Genomic DNA, 18,440 nt, shown 5'->3' with positions numbered 1-18,440 from the left:
GAGGGATAGGACCGGGACAATGCTACATTGTGACATGGTTGGTAATGAGGAAGTGATGCACTATTAGAGGGGTAGTAACGAGGATACATTGCTCTGTTAGAAGGATTAATATTGAGAGCAGCAGTACTGATGGCATAGAAGGTAAGGGCTGAGTGCTGGAAAATGGGATTATTACAGATAGGTACTTGATAAATGGAACAGAGGTGGTAGGCCAAAGAGTCTGTATGACTCAATGACCCCTCTATGATACTGAGAGTACTGAGGGATCACTGCACTAATGGACTTGCACTTCTGAAGAAATTCCAGTGCTGTGAAAGTGATAGTACTATGGGAGTGCTGCACTGTTAAAAGGTTATTATTGAGAATGTACTTCACTGTTAATGAAGCAATACTGATGGTGAACTACATGGTTATGGGGTATTACTGAGGAGTGCTGCATTGTTAGATGGTCAGAGCTGAGGCTGTGTCTGATGATTGGAGATCTTTTCCCATGAGGTGATGCTTAACAAATAACCTCGCTGGTTGCTCCATTGACACAGGTGGGCATCTATGTAAGATGCGAGTGAAACAAGGAAATTACAGGTGGGTTAGCCTAACATCTGTTGTTGGCATCTAATCAGAGTCTATAATTAAGTATAGTGTGACTGAACACATTGCAAATTTTCAGCTTTTAGAATGAGCCAGCATGAATTTATAATACCTTGTGAAACGTTTTGGGTTTATTGATGAGGTGTCTAAGTTAGTAGAATGGTAAATGCCTCTCAATGATATTTGTGTAGAATTCCAGGATGAATTTGTTTAAGTCTCTTTAATGAGACTGTAAAAGCACACAGAATTGTCACCTTGACAAAGGTGAAAAGTATCATCACTAGAGAAGATAAGATATCTTTATTAGTCACATGTACATTGAAACACACAGTGAAATGCATCTTTTGCGTGTAATGTTCTGGAGGCAGCCCGCAAGTGTCGCCACACTTCCGGCGCCAACATAGCATGCCCACAACTTCCTAACCCATATGTCTTTGGAATGTGGGAGGAGACTGCAGCACCCGGAGGAAACCCACACAGACATGGGGAGAACGTACAAACTCCTTACAGACAGCAGCCAGAATTGAACCTGGGTCACTGGCGCTGTAATAGCGTTATGCTAACTGCTACACTACCGTGCTGTCCTATCGTCATTGTTCTTCGGTTGAAGTCATGGTTCTTATGCAGACAAGATAGCACAAAGAATAATGAGATGAATGGCCTGTTTATTTTCAGAGAATGTTACAGCATTTAGCCCAGTTGATCTGTGTTTTTGTTTGTGCTCCACATAAGTCTTGGTGTACTCCTTCTCAATCAGCAAGATGTTCTATTCTTTCCTTTTTTGTCTGCTTATGGCTTCCAAAAGATTGAATCTAGGTTTTCCACCTTCACCAGTCCTGTGGTAGAAAGTTACACATTCCTCCCACCCCATGGCTGAAGAAGTTTCTCTTGAATTCCTTGTTGCAATTATCAGTGATTCTTGTATGTTTATGGTCTCCGAGATCTGAATTTCCCACAAGTAGGAATCTCTTCTCCACATCTGCCATATCAAATCCCAAAGTCCAAAGTCCAAAGATAAATTTATTGTCATATGCACAAGTACATGTATGTACAGGTGAAATGAAAAACTTACTTGCAGCAGCATCATAGGCACCTAGCATCAGATAAGCAGCATTCACAAGAAAAACATAAATTAAACATAAATTATGCACAATTTTTACAAGAAAGAACACAATTAGAACAAAAAAAATCCACTTTAGTGCAAAGTGATCCTTTCACAATTTTAACAACCTTTATCCAGTAACCACTTATTTCTTCTCAAGAAATAAACCCTACAGGCTGTGCAGTCTTTCATAATCCGGGCTGTCAATGCTGGTATCATCCTTACACCTCTTTTTTGTATTTTCTCTGGTTCTTCTATATCTTTTTTTTTGTAATATGGGGACAAGAAGTGTGGACAGTACTTGAAGTGTGGTTACACCAGCTTCCATACAAGTTAAAATAACTTCACTCTGTTTAATTCTATTCATTCAGAATCATACTGTAGTTCTTGGCCTTATTAACCTGCATTACTACTTTCAGCAATGTGTATACCTATAACCTTATATCAGTCCACCCCATTTAAACCCTTATTTTCCAAGATCATGAGGACTTCTACCTTTCCCTTCCAAAATCCACCATTTCACACTTGCCAATATCGAAACTAACCTGGTCTCTGTCGCTCTTTTAAGCCCACAAGAAGCTGAAAGTAGATAAGTGAAATAAAGGGAGGTTTTTCAGATGGCTATGATTTCAGGAAACCACCATGTACCAACTTCTGCATTGTGTCACACCCAGTTTCTTTGACTTGAGCTCTCTCTATCTTGCTATGAGTATGGTCCACACTTCTGGTCACCATGTTATTGAAGGAGGAAGTGCTTGTCTCTCCTATCTTGTTATTTAAAAAAAAGATTTTGTAATAACATTGGGCAAGGTGACTCATTTCCTTTGACAGTCATTTCTTAACATAAAAAGAAATCACATTAATACAGCACCTTTTGTGTGAGGAGAGGAGTAAAAACAAAGAATAGGAAGGACTAACAACGAAGCCAGTTACAGGAACTTTTGGAAACTCTCCAGTTGATAGAGTTGGCTGTTTTTGATTGAAAGAATCTTCCCTCTGCCTCCAAAGAGTGTCAGGCTTGAACGTTATCACTGCTCTTCTCATTCCAAAAAAATGTGCAGATTCATGGCTTTTTCATTTCTTTCTCCCTTTCCCTCCCTAACTCACTTAGGATAGATGGATTAGGACAACACAAAAGAAGGTCATTTGACCAGTGGAGTCCATATGGGCTCCCTGCAGAAAAACGGTTTAAAAATTCCTTACACCCCTTCTATATCTCTTGCTCTGTAGTTTAAATCTTCTAATAGGGAAAAACTTCTCCCTTATTTACACAAACTAAACTTGTCATGGTCTTGTACATCTCTGTCCAATTGCCTCTCAACTTAGCATCAAGGAGAATGACTGTCACTCTCGGTGTCTCTCAGTGTTACTAGCTCCCAATGCCTTTGGTCATCTGTCTCTTCCTCCCTCTCCTTAGTCGCTGTTTTATTCCAATGTGAAAAGCTGCTTATTCTTCCTCAATGGACCGACAGTTTCCACACCATAAGGCTGCAGTTTATTCCTTGTCAATGGCCCTCAGTTGCTTAAATCTAGGAAGTCCTGGGTTCATTCTTCCTGCAATGCTGCTAATATTAGTTCTAATGATTTTAGGAGTGCCAACATGTGTCTCAGTTTCTCTTTTTCAAAGTGAAGATAATTCGGTTTGGAATAGTCCATTGATCACATGTATGTGTAGACATTAGATTAGAACATGCATTAATGTTAAACCAACACTGCCATTTATATAGCACTACAACAACAGGCCCCTTCCTTCCCACAAAGCCCTTTACAGCCAAAGAGGTAGAGATGAAAAAAACAGTAGTAACAGAAGAGACCAGAGTGGCCAAAGGCTGCACAGCAAGAATGAGACCAGAGTGGCCAAAGGCTGCACAGCAAGAAACTGCAGAGTCATCATAGCTGCATAAAACATCTATGAATAATATGGGCTAGTGGATAATTATTGGGCAGGACACCAGGAAGAACTGTCCTGCTCTTCTTTGAAGTAGAGCAATGGGCTCTTTTACATCCACTGGAGATTACAAATATAACTTTGGTTTAATATCACATCCAAAAGACAGCCACTCACGTGCTGCAGCATTCCATTAGAACTGCACCAGGAACATTGGTAAATTGGTTTATCATTGTCACATGTATTGAGGTACAGTGAAAATCTTATCTTGCATACCGCCCATACAGATCAATTCATTACAACAGTGCATTGAGATAGTACAAGGTAAAACAATAACAGAATGCAGAATAAAGTGTTAAAGTACAGAGAAAGTGCAGTGCAGGTGGACAGTAAGGTGCAAGGTCACAACGAGATAGATTGTGAGGTCAAGAGTCCATCTTATCATACCAGGGAATCATTCAATAGTCTTATAACAGCGAGATAGAAGCTGTCCTTAAGCCTGGTGGTACGTGCTTTCAGGCTTTTGTATCTTCTGCCCGATGGGAGGGGGGAGAAAAGAGAATGACTGGGGTGGGTGGGGTCTTTGATTATGCTGGCTGCTTTACCAAGGCAGTGAGAAGTGTAGACAGAGTCCATGGAGGGGAGGCTGGTCTCCGTGATGTGCATAGCTGTGCCCCCAACTCTCTGCAGTTTCTTGCGGTCATGGGCAGAGCAGTTGTCATACCAACTGGTGATATATCTGGATAGGATGCTTTCTATGGTGCTTTGGTAAAAAATTGCCAAGCTATCTAACCAATTCCACTGGAACTGAACTTAAACCAATGCCTTTTCGGCCCAGAGACAAGAACGCTGTTCACTGAACTACAGCTGGCACTTGAAGCCCTAGGTTCTAGAACATAGAACATTGAACACTACAGCACAGTACAGGCCCTTTGGCCCACAATGTTGTGCCGACATTTTATCCTGCTCTAAGATCTATCTAACCCTTCCCTCCCACATAGCCCCCCATTTCTCTATCATTCATGTGTCTATCTAAGAGTCCTCTTCAATGTCCCTCAGTGTATCCTGCCCCCACCACCTCTGCCGGTAGTGTTGTTCCTCGCACGCCACCACTACTCTAGTGTAAAAAAACTTACCCCTGACATCCCCCTTATACCTTCCTCCAATCACCTTAAAATTATGTCCCCTTGTGTTAGCCATTGTCGGCCCTGGGAAAAGTCTCTGACTGTCCACTCTGATTCTATGCCTCTCATCATCTTGTACACCTCTATCTAGTCACCCTCTCATCACCTCCTTCTCTCCAAAGAGCAAAGCCCAAACTCACTCAACCTATTCTCATGAAGACATGCTCTCCAATCCACGCAACATCCTGGTAAATCTCCTCTGCACCCTCTCGAAAGCCTTCACATCCTTCCTACAATGAGGCGACCAGAACTGAACACAATACTCCAAGCGTGGTCTGACCAGGGTTCTATCGAGCTGCAACATTACCTCGCAAGCTCTTGAACTCAATACCCCGACTAATGAAGGCCAACACTCCATACGCCTTCTTAACACCCTATCGACCTGCATGGCACCTTGAGGGATCTATGGACAGTGGACTGCAAGATTCCTCTGTTCCTCCACACTGCTATAGAGTCCGGCCATTAAACCTTGTATTCTGCCTTCAGATTCAATCTCCCGTAGTGTATCACTTCACATTCCTCCAGGTTGAACTCCATCTGCCACTTCTCAGCCCAAATCTGCATTCTGTCAATATCCTGTGGTAATCTACAGCACCCTTCTACACTATCCACAACACCACCAACCTTGTATCATCAGCAAACTTACTAACCCACCCTTCCACATCCTCATCCCAAGTCATTTATAAAAATCCACAAAGAGCAGGGGTCCCAGAACAGATCCCTGCGGAACACCATGGTCACTGACCTCCAGGCAGAATACTGCTCCATCACCACCACCCTCTGTCTTCTATGAGCGAGCCAAGTCTGAATCTGCAGACAGCCAAGTTTCCCTGGATCCCATGCCTCCTGACTTTCTGAATGAGCCTTTCATGAGGAACCTTATCAACTGCCTTTACTAAAATCAATGTACACCACATCCACTGCTCCACCTTCATTCAATGTGCTTTGTCACATCCTCAAAGAATTCAATCAGGCTCGTGAGGCACGACTGCCCCTCACAAAGGCATGCTGACTGTCCCTTAATCAGACCTATGCTTCTCCTAAATGCCCATAAATCCTGTCCCTAAGAATTTTCTCTAGTAATTTGCCCACCACTGAAGTAAGACTCACTGGTCTGTAATTCCCAGGGTTATCCCAACTCCCTTTCTTAAACAAAGGAAGAACATTTGCCACCTTCCGATCATCTGGCACTACTCGTGTGGCCAGTGAGGACGCAAAGATCGTCGCCAAAGGCGCAGCAATCTCTTCCCTTGCTTCCCGTAATAACCTTGGATATATCCCATCCGGCCCCGGTGACTTATCTATCCTAATGTTTTTCCAAAAGATCCAGCACATCCTCTTTCCTCCACGTTAGCACCTCTGAGTTTTCAGGTCGCTACAACTCTTCTCAACCACAAGGTTGCCTTCAGAAGGTTGCTCACTGCAAATGCTTTTTTTGAAATGTAAAATATAGTTTATGAATAATTAATTTTGTTCTCAATCATAGAATTGTCATGGTGCAGAAGAAGACCACTTGGCACATCAGCTCCACTGTAGCAACATTGTTGAGATGGAAATGGAAAAGGAAGAGTCCTGGTACATCTGTCCTCCTATGACCTCCACCAGGAAGTGGGTGTACAGCTTCTGGTAGGGAAAGGCTCAAATTAGCCTACAATGCCCTTGAGTGAATGTCAAGACTCATGCAGTGTCTGGGGTAAGCATCTGTATGATTCGACAACCCTCGCACTTAGCAATCTGTCCATAGACTAAAGACTCATTCACCGAATTGTCACTTCCACAGATCAATTTTAAATTCCACTCCTTCTTCCACCTAACTCCACCAATTATTGCACTATGAGGTTGTGTCTTCAAAGTGAAAAAGTGTCTTGGCATAAATTATTTTATGCCACTGGAATAGTTTAAGCTATTATCTGATTTAATTTGATGCGGTATAGTGTCACTTGAATTGACTTCTGTGGCCCTGAACTCCTGTCCTTGTTTGCCCATCAGCAACACTTGCTGAGAAATGCATGCATATGCAAATGTCAAGGATAAATGTCAATGGTGACTGCGATGCCTTCCATGGTTGAATAACCTGCAGGCTCCCACAGCCTCGACACTTCGTTATCAGCCAGTATCTTCAGTGGGAGGAAAGAACTAAGCGATATAAAAAATATGACAGGCACCAATCTGTTAAACAAAAATGAAGCCAGAAGTTGGAATGACAAAAATGAATAAAGTACGTATAGAATAAATCTAAGTTGTTACTATTAAATGATTTTCATTGTATCGAAAATGGGAAACTTATAATTGTTTGTAGGATCTGTAAAGACGCTGTGGATTCCTGTACTGGTATGAGGTTTTCAAACACTGTTCTGTGCCTGTCACTTTAAGAAGCCGGCTAGAGCGCTGTGATTGGTTGCTGCTGCATGTAGATTACATGTAGCCCTGTGAATTTCTCACCAATCAGCGCCTGACATTTCCAGCAGATGGCGGGAAATATGAATTTCGCGGCACAAGCTTTGGCGCCAGAGGCTGAGTCTCAGAGTCTGAATCAGGCTGTATTCAGGAGCTGCTATAGTTTCTGCAGCCATTTTTCCCCTCTGATTCAGAGGGGATCTATTCACAATCCATTGCATCCTGCTGCATCTAAAGCAACACCAGGTGCGGGATATCCTGCAGTTTAATCCCGGGAGTTTGCTGATCACTTATATGTTTGCATTTGTTGTCTTTGCATTTTATTTTGCAGACAAATCCCCGTTTGAAATCAATCATTTTTTTTGCCCCTCTTTCCTCTCCCTCTCTCTCGTTGCAAACAAAAGGGGGGGAGTGGGGGAAAGATTGCTGCCTTGCAAAACATGCCAAAGGGAGTTTCCCCAGCCCCAGGCAGGGGTATCATTGGGGTGGTCTCCAGCTCCCAGAAAAAAGTTCTTAATATGGAAAATGGAGGTACGGGATTATGCAGTCCCCAGATCCCCAATATTCCCACCAGTTATTTAACCCAGAATGCAGGAGCATTGTACTCTGACCACAGTGGGGATTGTTTGTACACGACCCCTCATGGACCTGAACTTAGAACAATAAGGAGTATCACAGGACGACTGCCGGTAAGTGTAATTTATAATTTATAAATTCACTTGAAGTAAACGTGCGTTTTGTGGCTGTGTACCTCGCTGATATCCTGCAAATCCGAGGTCATTGTACATTATCATTCAGGAAATTACCTACTGTTTATCACAATTTTATAGCGAAAATGCGATATTTGGAGATTAACTCTGTATTTTGTGTATTTGTGTTAGGGGCTGGTGTCAGTGAAACCAGGTTTCGCTTTCAGAAGGCTGCTCATTGCAAATGCTTTTTTTTTAAAAAATGTAAAATATAGCTTATGAATAATATAATTTTGTTATCGAAACGCGTTGTCATTTTCTTATAGATCATCAAACTGTCACGGTCTTAAATTTGATGGGGTGGTCCTCAGTAATATTCTGGGTTCAGAGGACTTTCTAAATATTTATATGTTAACCGTATGGGTCAAAGTTTAATCGGGGGACTTTGCATCGGACTTTCCGTTTCAGTAATTGAAATAAAGGCGTGTGAAACTAGGCTCTGTCACTTTTGTGGTACAAAACGTTCAGCCTCATCAAATAATATTAATTGGGGGAGGGGGAGGATTTCGTAAAAAAACGTCACCAACTTCCTATAATAGACCGTTTGGAATAGGGACTAGAGTATGCAGCACAGAAATGGAAAGCTAAACACAGAAAATTTAATGTGACAAATTTCAATAAACAAAGGTTGACGTTGGCTTTCCTTTCATAACTTTATTTTAATTGTAAAAAGAACCTGTTTCAATGTAAATGAACTAACATTGTTTAGCATTTACATCCCATTATTGAGGACACTATGAACCCCAAGACTAATCCATCCCCATCCATTCCACTCCACTAATGTCTACCCTTGTAAACAAATGTCTTGAAACCAGAAAGTACTCCCTTGTGGCACCATTATTATTGTGCTTTGGGGTGGATGGGGAGATGGATCAGAAACCTGACTGGACCAGCTGTAAAAGTGAGGCTGTAAGTGGGTGGGTATTCTGGTGAATGACTTGCCTCCTGATGCTCCAAAAGGTTTTCCACCATCACAAGTTGATGGTGCGATGGAATATCGTAACTTGGATGAGCGCAGTTTCATAACTAAAGTGCCTTGATATCGTTTGGGATAAAGAGGCAACCATAAGCATTCAATCCATCTACCGCTGGCACACCTTGGTGAACTGTGTGCCATCTGATGAGGTTTCTTTGACGCCATCTCTTAAACCTGTGATCTGCCACCAAGAAGGACAAAGAGAGCAGGGATGTGAGAATGTCGTCACCTCCAAGTCACACGTCAACCTGACTTGGAAAATATGTTGTCACTCCAGATTGAGATCCTGGACCTGGTTAGTGGTTCTGAGGGAGTACCTTCAATACATGGGCAGCAAGGATGAAGAAAGCTGGTCAATACAACCTTCCTGTTAAATGTTGGCTTAGTTAATGACATTGATGTATCATGCATGAACTTCAAATAAAACAAAAACACCATTCTTCACCAGCACTTGGAGAGTTAGCAAGGCTATTCAACTGGAAGGGGAAACTTCCCTGGCCTGTTTCAGGCCACGCCTTTCAGAGAGGCATACCTGTACAAATAGAACTTGTTGGGATGCAGGCAGGCTCTCTGCCGAGGTTGCACAAAGGCACCCAAGACCAGTTGCAGCATATCAATGCAGTCTGCTAGACCTGGGATTGGATCTAGGATGCTGGTTCTACAATGAGTGGCAGTGCTCCAGTGAGTACAGGGAGTCCAACTCAAATTTCAGATCTGATGGTAGTTCTTGATGTCTGTCAAGTGAGCCCTGTTTGTTTCCATATATCCCTTTAGCTTGTTGAATACCCTTGGCCCTGGAAGCTCGGCTATTTATGTTACTGGCTCGGATGCCTTTGCCACCTAAAGTGCATGTAAGTTCAATGGGGAAACAAATTCTAGTGTTCCTTTCCTACTCTAAATCACCGCTGTGCCCAATGACTTGAGGGAGCTGGAGTGGAGATGTCAAGGTGACCCTGTTCGAGGGCGAAGAGAGTTTAGCGAGTATGACCGGAAGTGTCCTGTTCAGGGTGAAGCAACTGGCCCTGTGACACTGGCCTCTCTGGTTTTCATATCACTTCACGGTCTTGTCCGTCACTGTCTCAAATTTTCTTCAGCCTTATAATTCTCATAACATTGTCCTCATCCACTTCTGGTCTCTGGGCATCTCCTGATCACTGGCAACTGTGTCACAACATCTACTTGTATGACTTGATGTCAAGCTTGTGGTTCATAAAGCTCCTGTGAAGATACTGGAAGTACTTTAGTGTGCTAAAGAGCATGCATAAATGCCTGTTATTATTGTTGTTATGTGTGCACACTATGAGTAATCTGTTTCTGGTTTATTGGTGGAGGTAAATAAAGAGTGGGTCTCACACTGGTTTGTTTGCACACATTTTAAACTGATATAGAATTGAGATCCTTTTTTTACATTGTCAGGAACATTCTGTCATCAAGTTTTGTTTCAAACCTCCAGATCCATGACGTTCAAATTGACCAATATGGAAAACAAAAGCACTGGAAAATTCAATAGGAAAAGGGAATAGAATATTTAGCTAAAAGGGATGGTCATTTTATTTTGGAGGAATATGGTAGGTGGGACTAATTTGTGTCACGTAAAGGAAACTTGAATTTCTGTGCCATCTTTCGGAGTATTCCAAAGTGCTGTATTGCTAATGATGTATAGTCACTCTTGTAATGCAGGAGCTAATAAAGTTCTGCATCTGGGAAGGAGGAGGCTAGAGGTGAGCTGGTGGGCTTGCCTATTAGAAAAGAGACTTGTGTTTTGGGCCTGAGGACCTCTTGTTGTTTTTTTTCTCCCTTTTTCCATGATTTCCCAGAATCTCATTTGGCCTTGTGCATAATTCCACATTCCACCAATTGGGCCGTGAAATGGGTTGGAGTGTTGTCCATTTGTCACAACAGCTGATCTCGGGTCACCATTTATTTGTGATTTTATAACCATCCCCTAAAAGCTGCCTTCAGCGAACAGCATATTCCCACACCTGATTTGGGAAAGAATCCATTTAAGTTGAACCATAGTGAACGCTGAACTATTGCTCACTTTTTTGAGGAGACAACTAAAATGGCTGCTTGTTGGGTCAGAAAAATCACCCTCTCTTCACCTTTATTACCATTTCCCACTCCCCTAATTCCCCAATATGTATTGATATCTTTAAAAATGTCGAGATTGTTTGCTTGTAGGCTCCAGAGTGCATTGGGAGAGAAAACAACAAAAGCTTGAGTGCGCAACTTGGTTTATTACAGAGTGGGCCTGGTGAAGCGTGCAGCTCCTATTTAAATCATAGCTGGAAAATGTTTGCAATTCTGTAGCAGGAGCAATACTGGGAGAGGGAGAGGAGATGCAGAGCCTGGCTCTCTCGTGCACCAGTCCCATGAAGGTCGGACAGCTAAGCCACCAGAGCTGCTGTTGCTGTTTGAATGGCAATTTTGTTTTTTGAAAGGCTTTTTAAGCTGACCTCTTTCTTTATGTTGATTCTCTTGTTCCCACATTACGACACAGTTTTTTGCTTTGATAGTTTGATGTTGGGACCTGGAAAATGTACACAATACAAACTCTACTCTTCCAACATGACCTAGGCCCTGAGGATGGTATTATGACAATGCAAAACCTGAGCTTTCAGCAGAGTAAATTCTAACTGACAGGTGTTGCTGTTCAGAAGACATGAATTTTTATAGGTCCTCATAACATCTCTCCAAAGTATCTCTGAAGTGCAGTGATGCCAATGAAGGGAAATGTGGAAGCCATTTCAAAAACAATGATGTATATATTAAACTTTTGTAGCTTTCTGGGCCTTAACAGGAAAGAATTTTTTTTTCAGTTTGGAATTTAAGATATATCTAAATCAGAGGGTTATATGGACAGGTGAGTTACAAGCTAGGTTGGAGGTAGGTTTTAAAGAAGGTGGTGAGGTACAGGATGTAAATTCCAGGTTGGGGTGTAGATTATGGAGCTACAGAAATTGGAGGTAATTTTTTTTTCTGAAATCACTAGGGAAGCTGGGGGTGATTGGTTTGAGATGATAGTAGGATCCAGTAAGGCAGATGGAGTGAGAAGCTATTTCCCATGGTCCATGTCCAGAAAGCACTGCCACAGTGCAGTTAGGTAGGTGGTTCCAGAGACCCGACCTAGCACCAGTGATGTATGACAGGGTATTTCTGCATCAGCTCAGTGGGCAAGCTGGAGGGAAGTTGTAGGTTGTGGCTTTCCCAGCATCTGCTGCCTTTGTCCCTGGTAATGGAGGTCACGGGCTTAAGAATTGCCGTCAAAAAGGCCTTGCTGCCATGTTTCTTGTGCACTACGAACGTTGACCACGGTGTGTTTGTGACGCAGGGAGGGAATACTCATTGCGATGAATTTATTCCCAATCAACCAGCTAGTTTTTTTTTCTACATGATATCAAGTCTTGGGTGTGGTTGGAGCGGCACCCATCCAGGCAAGTGGAGAGTATTTCTGCACATTGTTGGTGATGAAAAGGCTTGAGTAAGACTCTTGCTGCCAACTGGCCCAGCCTCTGACCTACTCTTGCAGCCACAGTAATTATTACATGGCTAGTATTGTTGAGTTCCTGTCAAAAGTCCCTCAGGGTGTTAGAAGGCAGATAATGGGATCTGGCGATGTCAGTAAAATTTGAATGGTGTGGGGAGTTACTGTGGTTCTTGCTGGAGGTGGACAGTGTAGTACTAGTGCAGTGTGAACTTGTCGCTCATCACCCCAGACCTGAATATTGTGCACGTGCACACGAGTTGCTTCATTTTCTGAGTCGTTGCATCAACGAGCATTTCTGCTCTGGGAAGATGATTGCTGAAGCAACGAAAGGAGGTTGGACCTTGAGCCCTTCCCTGACAAACACTCACTGCGATATTTGGAAATGAAATAATTGAACTCTGAATGCCACTGCCACCTTCCTTGCACATGGTATCATGCAGTTAGTGGAGAGTTTTCCCCACTTGCTATCTATGATTGTGGAGATTCTTTGGAGAAGGCCAAGATGGTTCGTCCACGTAGTCCTTCTCCTTGAGGATAGCTCGTATGCAGGCCTCTTATCGTGGTTGAATATGGGATGCTCGTAGATCCTGTCATTTAGTCGTCTATCACTGACCTTGATTGGATGTAGAATGAATTTAGAGTTTTGATCTGATCTTTTCTATGACTGCTTGGCTCTTCCGGTGTTTAGCATGCATGCAGTCCTGAGCTGTAGCTTCACCAGCCTGGCATACTTAGTTTTAGTAATCCTAGTTCTGCTCTGCATAATGTTAGTGAAGAATATGCCGGGCTATAGGGTTGCAGGTTGGTGTTTGAAATAAAATTCTGCTGCCAGCTTACAGTCCCTAATGTTTACTTCAATTCAAGCTGCTAGATCCTGTCATTTAGTCGTCTATCACTGACCTTGATTGGATGTAGAATGAATTTAGAGTTTTGATCTGATCTTTTCTATGACTGCTTGGCTCTTCCGGTGTTTAGCATGCATGCAGTCCTGAGCTGTAGCTTCACCAGCCTGGCATACTTAGTTTTAGTAATCCTAGTTCTGCTCTGCATAATGTTAGTGAAGAATATGCCGGGCTATAGGGTTGCAGGTTGGTGTTTGAAATAAAATTCTGCTGCCAGCTTATAGTCCCTAATGTTTACTTCAATTCAAGCTGCTGGGTCTTCTCCACATTGATCTCATTTGAGGACAGTGTTAGTGTTACTCTGTGCGGGAGGATGTCTCTGATGTGAAGATTAATCTACTTTTGCAATGGGTAAATGGATTAGTAATTGGTTTATTATTGTCACATGTACTAAGATACAGTGGAAAACTGTTTGGCATGCCATCCATACAGATCATTTCAAAACCTAAAGTACATTCAGGTAGTACAAAGAGAATGCAGAATTAAGGATTACAAGTACAGAAAGAGTGCAGTGCAGGTAGACGATAAGGTGCAAAGGCCACGATGAGGTAGATTGAAAGATCAAGAGTTCATCTTTATTGAACAAGATGAGGACAGTCAGCAGTTTTTCCACATTTTGATGCTTACACCACCTGCTACAGATCTAATCTAGTAATTATGTTATTCAGAACGTGACCAGCTCCATCTGTGGTGAAAGTGTCAAGCCATGCTTGGTAATACACATTGAGGTCTCACTCTCAGACTACATGGTACTCTTTTGCTTCCATTGGTGCTTCATCTAAGTGTTGGTCAACATGGATGCTACTAATTGATCAGCTGAGGAAAGGAAGGTACTAGATCAATGAGAGAATTAATTGCCCCTGTTTGATCTAATATCAAGAGGCTTTTTGGGGTTTGGGTTCTATACTGATGATGTCCTGCAGAATGTGCTGTGGCCATGGTGTTACTGTCTTGCTAGTGGTCTCGGATGTACCCAGGGATAGTGATGAAGTTATCCAAGGTAACAGCTGAAAGATGTAGTCATACAGCTCTGAACCGGACCCTTTGGCCAACATTGTCCATATAGCTCTGTGAGTTGATCACTGTCTGGCTGTTACTTGACCATTCCATGGGACAGTCAAGCAGCATCTGTGGAAAGAGAAACAAATAAATGCTTTGGGTCAAGGACCCTTCCTAAGAAATGGGGAAGAGTTTGGGATGAGGGGGGTTTCAGTTTTCAAAGCAGAGCTGAGTGAGGTGTAAGAATATGGAATAAGATGAAAGACCTACATTTAGTCCTTTGCTTTAAGCCTCACTCCTTCTCTCTCTTCCACCCGCCCCCACCCCCACCCCCCACCCTCTTCCTGGCCTTGCCAGTTCTGTTTTTAAAAACTACAAAACCTCCACTCTTTCCCTAGTTCTGATAAAAGGGTCTTCAACCTCAAAAGTTGACTGGTTTCTCTTTCCACAGATGCTGCTTGACTGGCTGAGTTCTTCCAACATTTCTGTTTGAGATTCCAGCATCTGCTTTTTGTTTTGATTTCCATTCCATTGGACAGTTTTTAAGTGTGTTCTTAGATCCTTGAGTGGAGAGATTTGTGAAGACAATTGGGCTGCTTGTGCTTTTGACTTGTTCTTAGATCACCAGATTGGTTTACCTTTTGACGTTGTGGTTTGATACAACCAGGTGGCTTTCCAAGTTGCCTTCTAAGGTCAGAGAGATGGATATGAGTGCATTTTCCTTCTCTAAAGGACGTTAGTGAACCAAATGCGGCCCTTGCAACATTCCTGGTTGCTTCAGGGTCTCATTCTGATGCTGGCTTTTTAGTTCGGATTTAATTAACTGGATTTAAATTCCTGTGGTAAAATTTGATCTCATTGCCTCTGAAGTATTAGTCTAGACCTCTGGATCACTTCTATGGTAACATAACCACTGTAATACTGTTACAAGTACAGGCCTTTCTCTTGGAACAACAACTAACCTTCTAGTGAGATTGCGATTAAGTGTTTAATGTGGCCCAAGTTTTTCTGTGAAACTGACTCTGGAGATATTGAGGGTTGCTTGGGTATTTGAGTCAGCATTTGGCAGTGTTTAGAGGGAAAAATTTTTTTTTTCAAATGCTTTAATCATCTGCAAAATGCTTGATGATTGGGTGTGTGGGCACTGTGAAACCACAACAGATGTGGTCTGACTTGTTGACACTTCATTTCCCCTGATGTCAGTGCAACGGTTGTAACCCTATCAAGAGTGTAAGGATCATATTAAGAAGGGAAGCGGCACTGAGGTTTGGTTGAGTGGGACTGAATGTGAATGTGGTTGGGTGGATGGGGGCTGTCAAGCAAGTCTAGCTGTCCTAACCCAAGAGGAAAGTCACTTGATATCAAGAGGACACGCTGGCAAGTTAGTTGGGATTACATAGGGCATAGAATTCTATCTAATACTATCACACAGAAACAGATCATTTGGCTCAGCTGTTTCCTGCTAGTGTTTATGTTCCACATGAACTTCCTTCCACCTTATTTCATCTTGTTCTTTCCGTATGTAATCTTGTTAACTTTATTCACCCTGTATTTTCTACCTTTTCCTTAAATTCATCTGTTATTTGTTTCAACAAAGGTTAAAAACAGAAAATGCATGTGTGGAGAGAGAAAGAGGGTTAACGTTTCGGGTCATGAGCTCTGTTTCTTTCACCACAGATGTGGTTTTCTATTTTAACTTAAGATACCCAGCACCTGCAATATTTTGCTTTAGGGTTACTCCCTGTAATAATGAGTTCCACACATTGGATAAAGAATGTGTGGAATCTTGCACTGAATTTATTAGTGACCATTTCATATTTCTGAGCCCCCAGTTCTACTTTTGCATCTTTTCCCACCTGGAAATTATTTATTTTAGTTGTAGAGAAATCATTTAATAATTTTAGAGGCCCAAGTTGTGCCTATTTGTATGTAAATCCTGAACTTAAGCTATGTACAGCAAATGCTGCCTGATAACCAATCACTGTAGTTTGTTAGGGATCCAGAAAATTGGAGCTAGGCTTCACCTAAAGCAGCCAGCATAATCAAAGACCCCAGCCACCCCGGACATTTTCTCTTCTCGCTCCTCGGGCAGAAGATGCAAAAGCCTGAAAACACATACCACCAAGCTCAAGGACAGCTTCTATCCCGCTGTTAGAAGACTACTGAATGGTTCTCTAGTACGATAAAATGGACTCTTGACCTCACAGTCTAAATCATTATGACCTTGCACCTTTTTGTCTACCTGCACTGCACTTTGTCTATAACTGTAACACTTTATTCTGCACTGTTATTGTTTTACCTTGTATTGCCTCAATGCACTGTTGTGATGAATTGATCTGTATGGATGGTATGCAAGACAAGTTCTTCACTGTACCTCAGTAAGTGTGATAATAAACCAATTTATTGCTGGATGATCCTGCAAGCATGTGTTCCAGTGTGTAACGTGGTCTTGCTTGGCTGAAATTCTGCTACCCCTATCCTTGCTCACCAAATTCTGTTTACCATAACCCCTTTGATGACTAGCAGTGCTTTGCTTTGAAGATTGCTATTGTTTGCAAATTGCTCTGTCGTCTGTCCTTCATGTAACTAATCAGTGCATCATTCCAATTCTGGCCACTTGATATTCCCCTAATTTTAATTGGTATACCATTGTGTTCCTTCGGTATTGATCTCTGGCCTCTTTTCCATTCTGGCGACCAAGCCAGCAGGTGCTTGGATCATAAATGCTGGAAACTACCTCCCTTTTCTCTACCCCACCAGTTAACTGCTCCTGCTCTCCTGGGTCTGGAAACCCATTTGCTTGGGTTGGGAGTGGTGGTGAAGGGAATTCATTTCTCCCCCTATCCTTCCCTTTCTCGGGGTTGCAAACCAGTGCCATGGCAACAGCAGGGCAGGGCATGCCTTTTGCTAAAAACATTTTTTCCATCTTCCTCCAATCTGGCAAACACATCTTAATTCGAGGTTAGGAGGGTAGAATGCATGGGAGGGTATGTGGAAAGTTGCCTGGCTTGGTCCTTCCTGGTGAGCTATGTTTCTCTTTCTCCATGCATTTCTTTTCTCTCTTCCTGTTGATTCAATGGTTGTAACTGAGTAGTTTCTTTGAAACAAAGGTGCGTAGTGGAGATCATTGAGTAATTTGAATGAGCCTTTATCTTATCAGGTGTGAAGTGATCTCTTGAGGATCAGTGACTCTTAGATACTCCTGTGTAGACAATCCTATCAGAACTGTTTCTGAGTTTGCAGTAGAGTACAGTGATTAGAGATGGGGTGATCTGATCTTCAATGTGATGTGTCAGGATTAAAATCTTCAATGTAATTTGCACCTCTTATTCTCTCGTTTCCTCTTTGTAAATTTCCTGCTCTTCAAGTATATGGCTTTGAGGATAAAATTCTCAAAGGCTGTGATTGGGTAAATAGAAAGGACAAATGTTCCCTTAGCAGAGAAACAGTAACTAGGAGGTATAGATTTATGTTACTTGGTAGTATGGTTAGAGGGAAGTTGAGGAAGCAATTACTTCATTCAACTAGTACCGAGACCTTGGAACTCGCTGTCTGAAAAGGTGATAGAGGCAGAAACCCTTGCCACTTTTTTTTAAAGGTATTTGGATGAGTAATTGAAGTGGTTCCCAATATTGTTACAAAACTGGCAGCTGCCTGACAATGTGGAAAATTGGCAAGATATGTCCTTTTCACAAAAAGCAGGAAAAACTTGGTCTGGCTATAAATACTCAATCACTGCCCACTAGATCACTCACCAAAGGGATGGAAACTGTTGTCAATAGTGCTATCAGGTGACACTTGCCCACCAATATAATGCTCACTGATGCCCAATTTGGGTTTTGCCATGACAGCTCGGCTCCAGATCCTATCACAGCATTGGTCCAAGCATGGATCAAAGAATTCTATTCCAGAGATGAGTGTCAGGACAGCATTTGACCTGGTGTGGCATCGAGGAGACCTGGTAAACTGAAGTCAAATAGTTGGAATTGTACCTTGCACAAAGCAAGATGGTTGTGAGCTGGAGAGCAATCATTCCAGCACCAGGAAATGGGTGGAGGAGGTCCAGGGGGCAGTGTCCTAGGCCCAAGCATCTTCCGCTGCTTTGTTAGTGACCTTCCTTTCATCATGTGGTCAGAAGTGGGGATGTTCGATGATGATTGCACTATTC

General features: G+C 42.5%; 1 protein-coding gene across 1 annotated transcript in view; it reads left to right on the top strand.

Annotated features, from left to right (window-relative positions):
• The first annotated feature begins 7,336 nt into the window (after positions 1–7,336).
• Positions 7,337–18,440, top strand: part of e2f2 (E2F transcription factor 2) — a 56,414-nt gene continuing 45,310 nt past the window's right edge. The window contains exon 1 of the mRNA XM_052036598.1: positions 7,337–7,848. Within this exon, the coding sequence (XP_051892558.1) occupies positions 7,600–7,848 (249 nt within the window). The 5' untranslated portion in view covers positions 7,337–7,599. The remainder of the gene's footprint in view (positions 7,849–18,440) is intronic.

The sequence above is a fragment of the Pristis pectinata genome, chromosome 22, assembly GCF_009764475.1.
Source record: "Pristis pectinata isolate sPriPec2 chromosome 22, sPriPec2.1.pri, whole genome shotgun sequence".
NCBI classification, from domain to species: Eukaryota; Metazoa; Chordata; class Chondrichthyes; order Rhinopristiformes; family Pristidae; genus Pristis; species Pristis pectinata.
The sequence above is the reverse complement of the archived record's forward strand: the minus strand, read 5'-3'. Positions and strand labels throughout refer to the sequence as shown.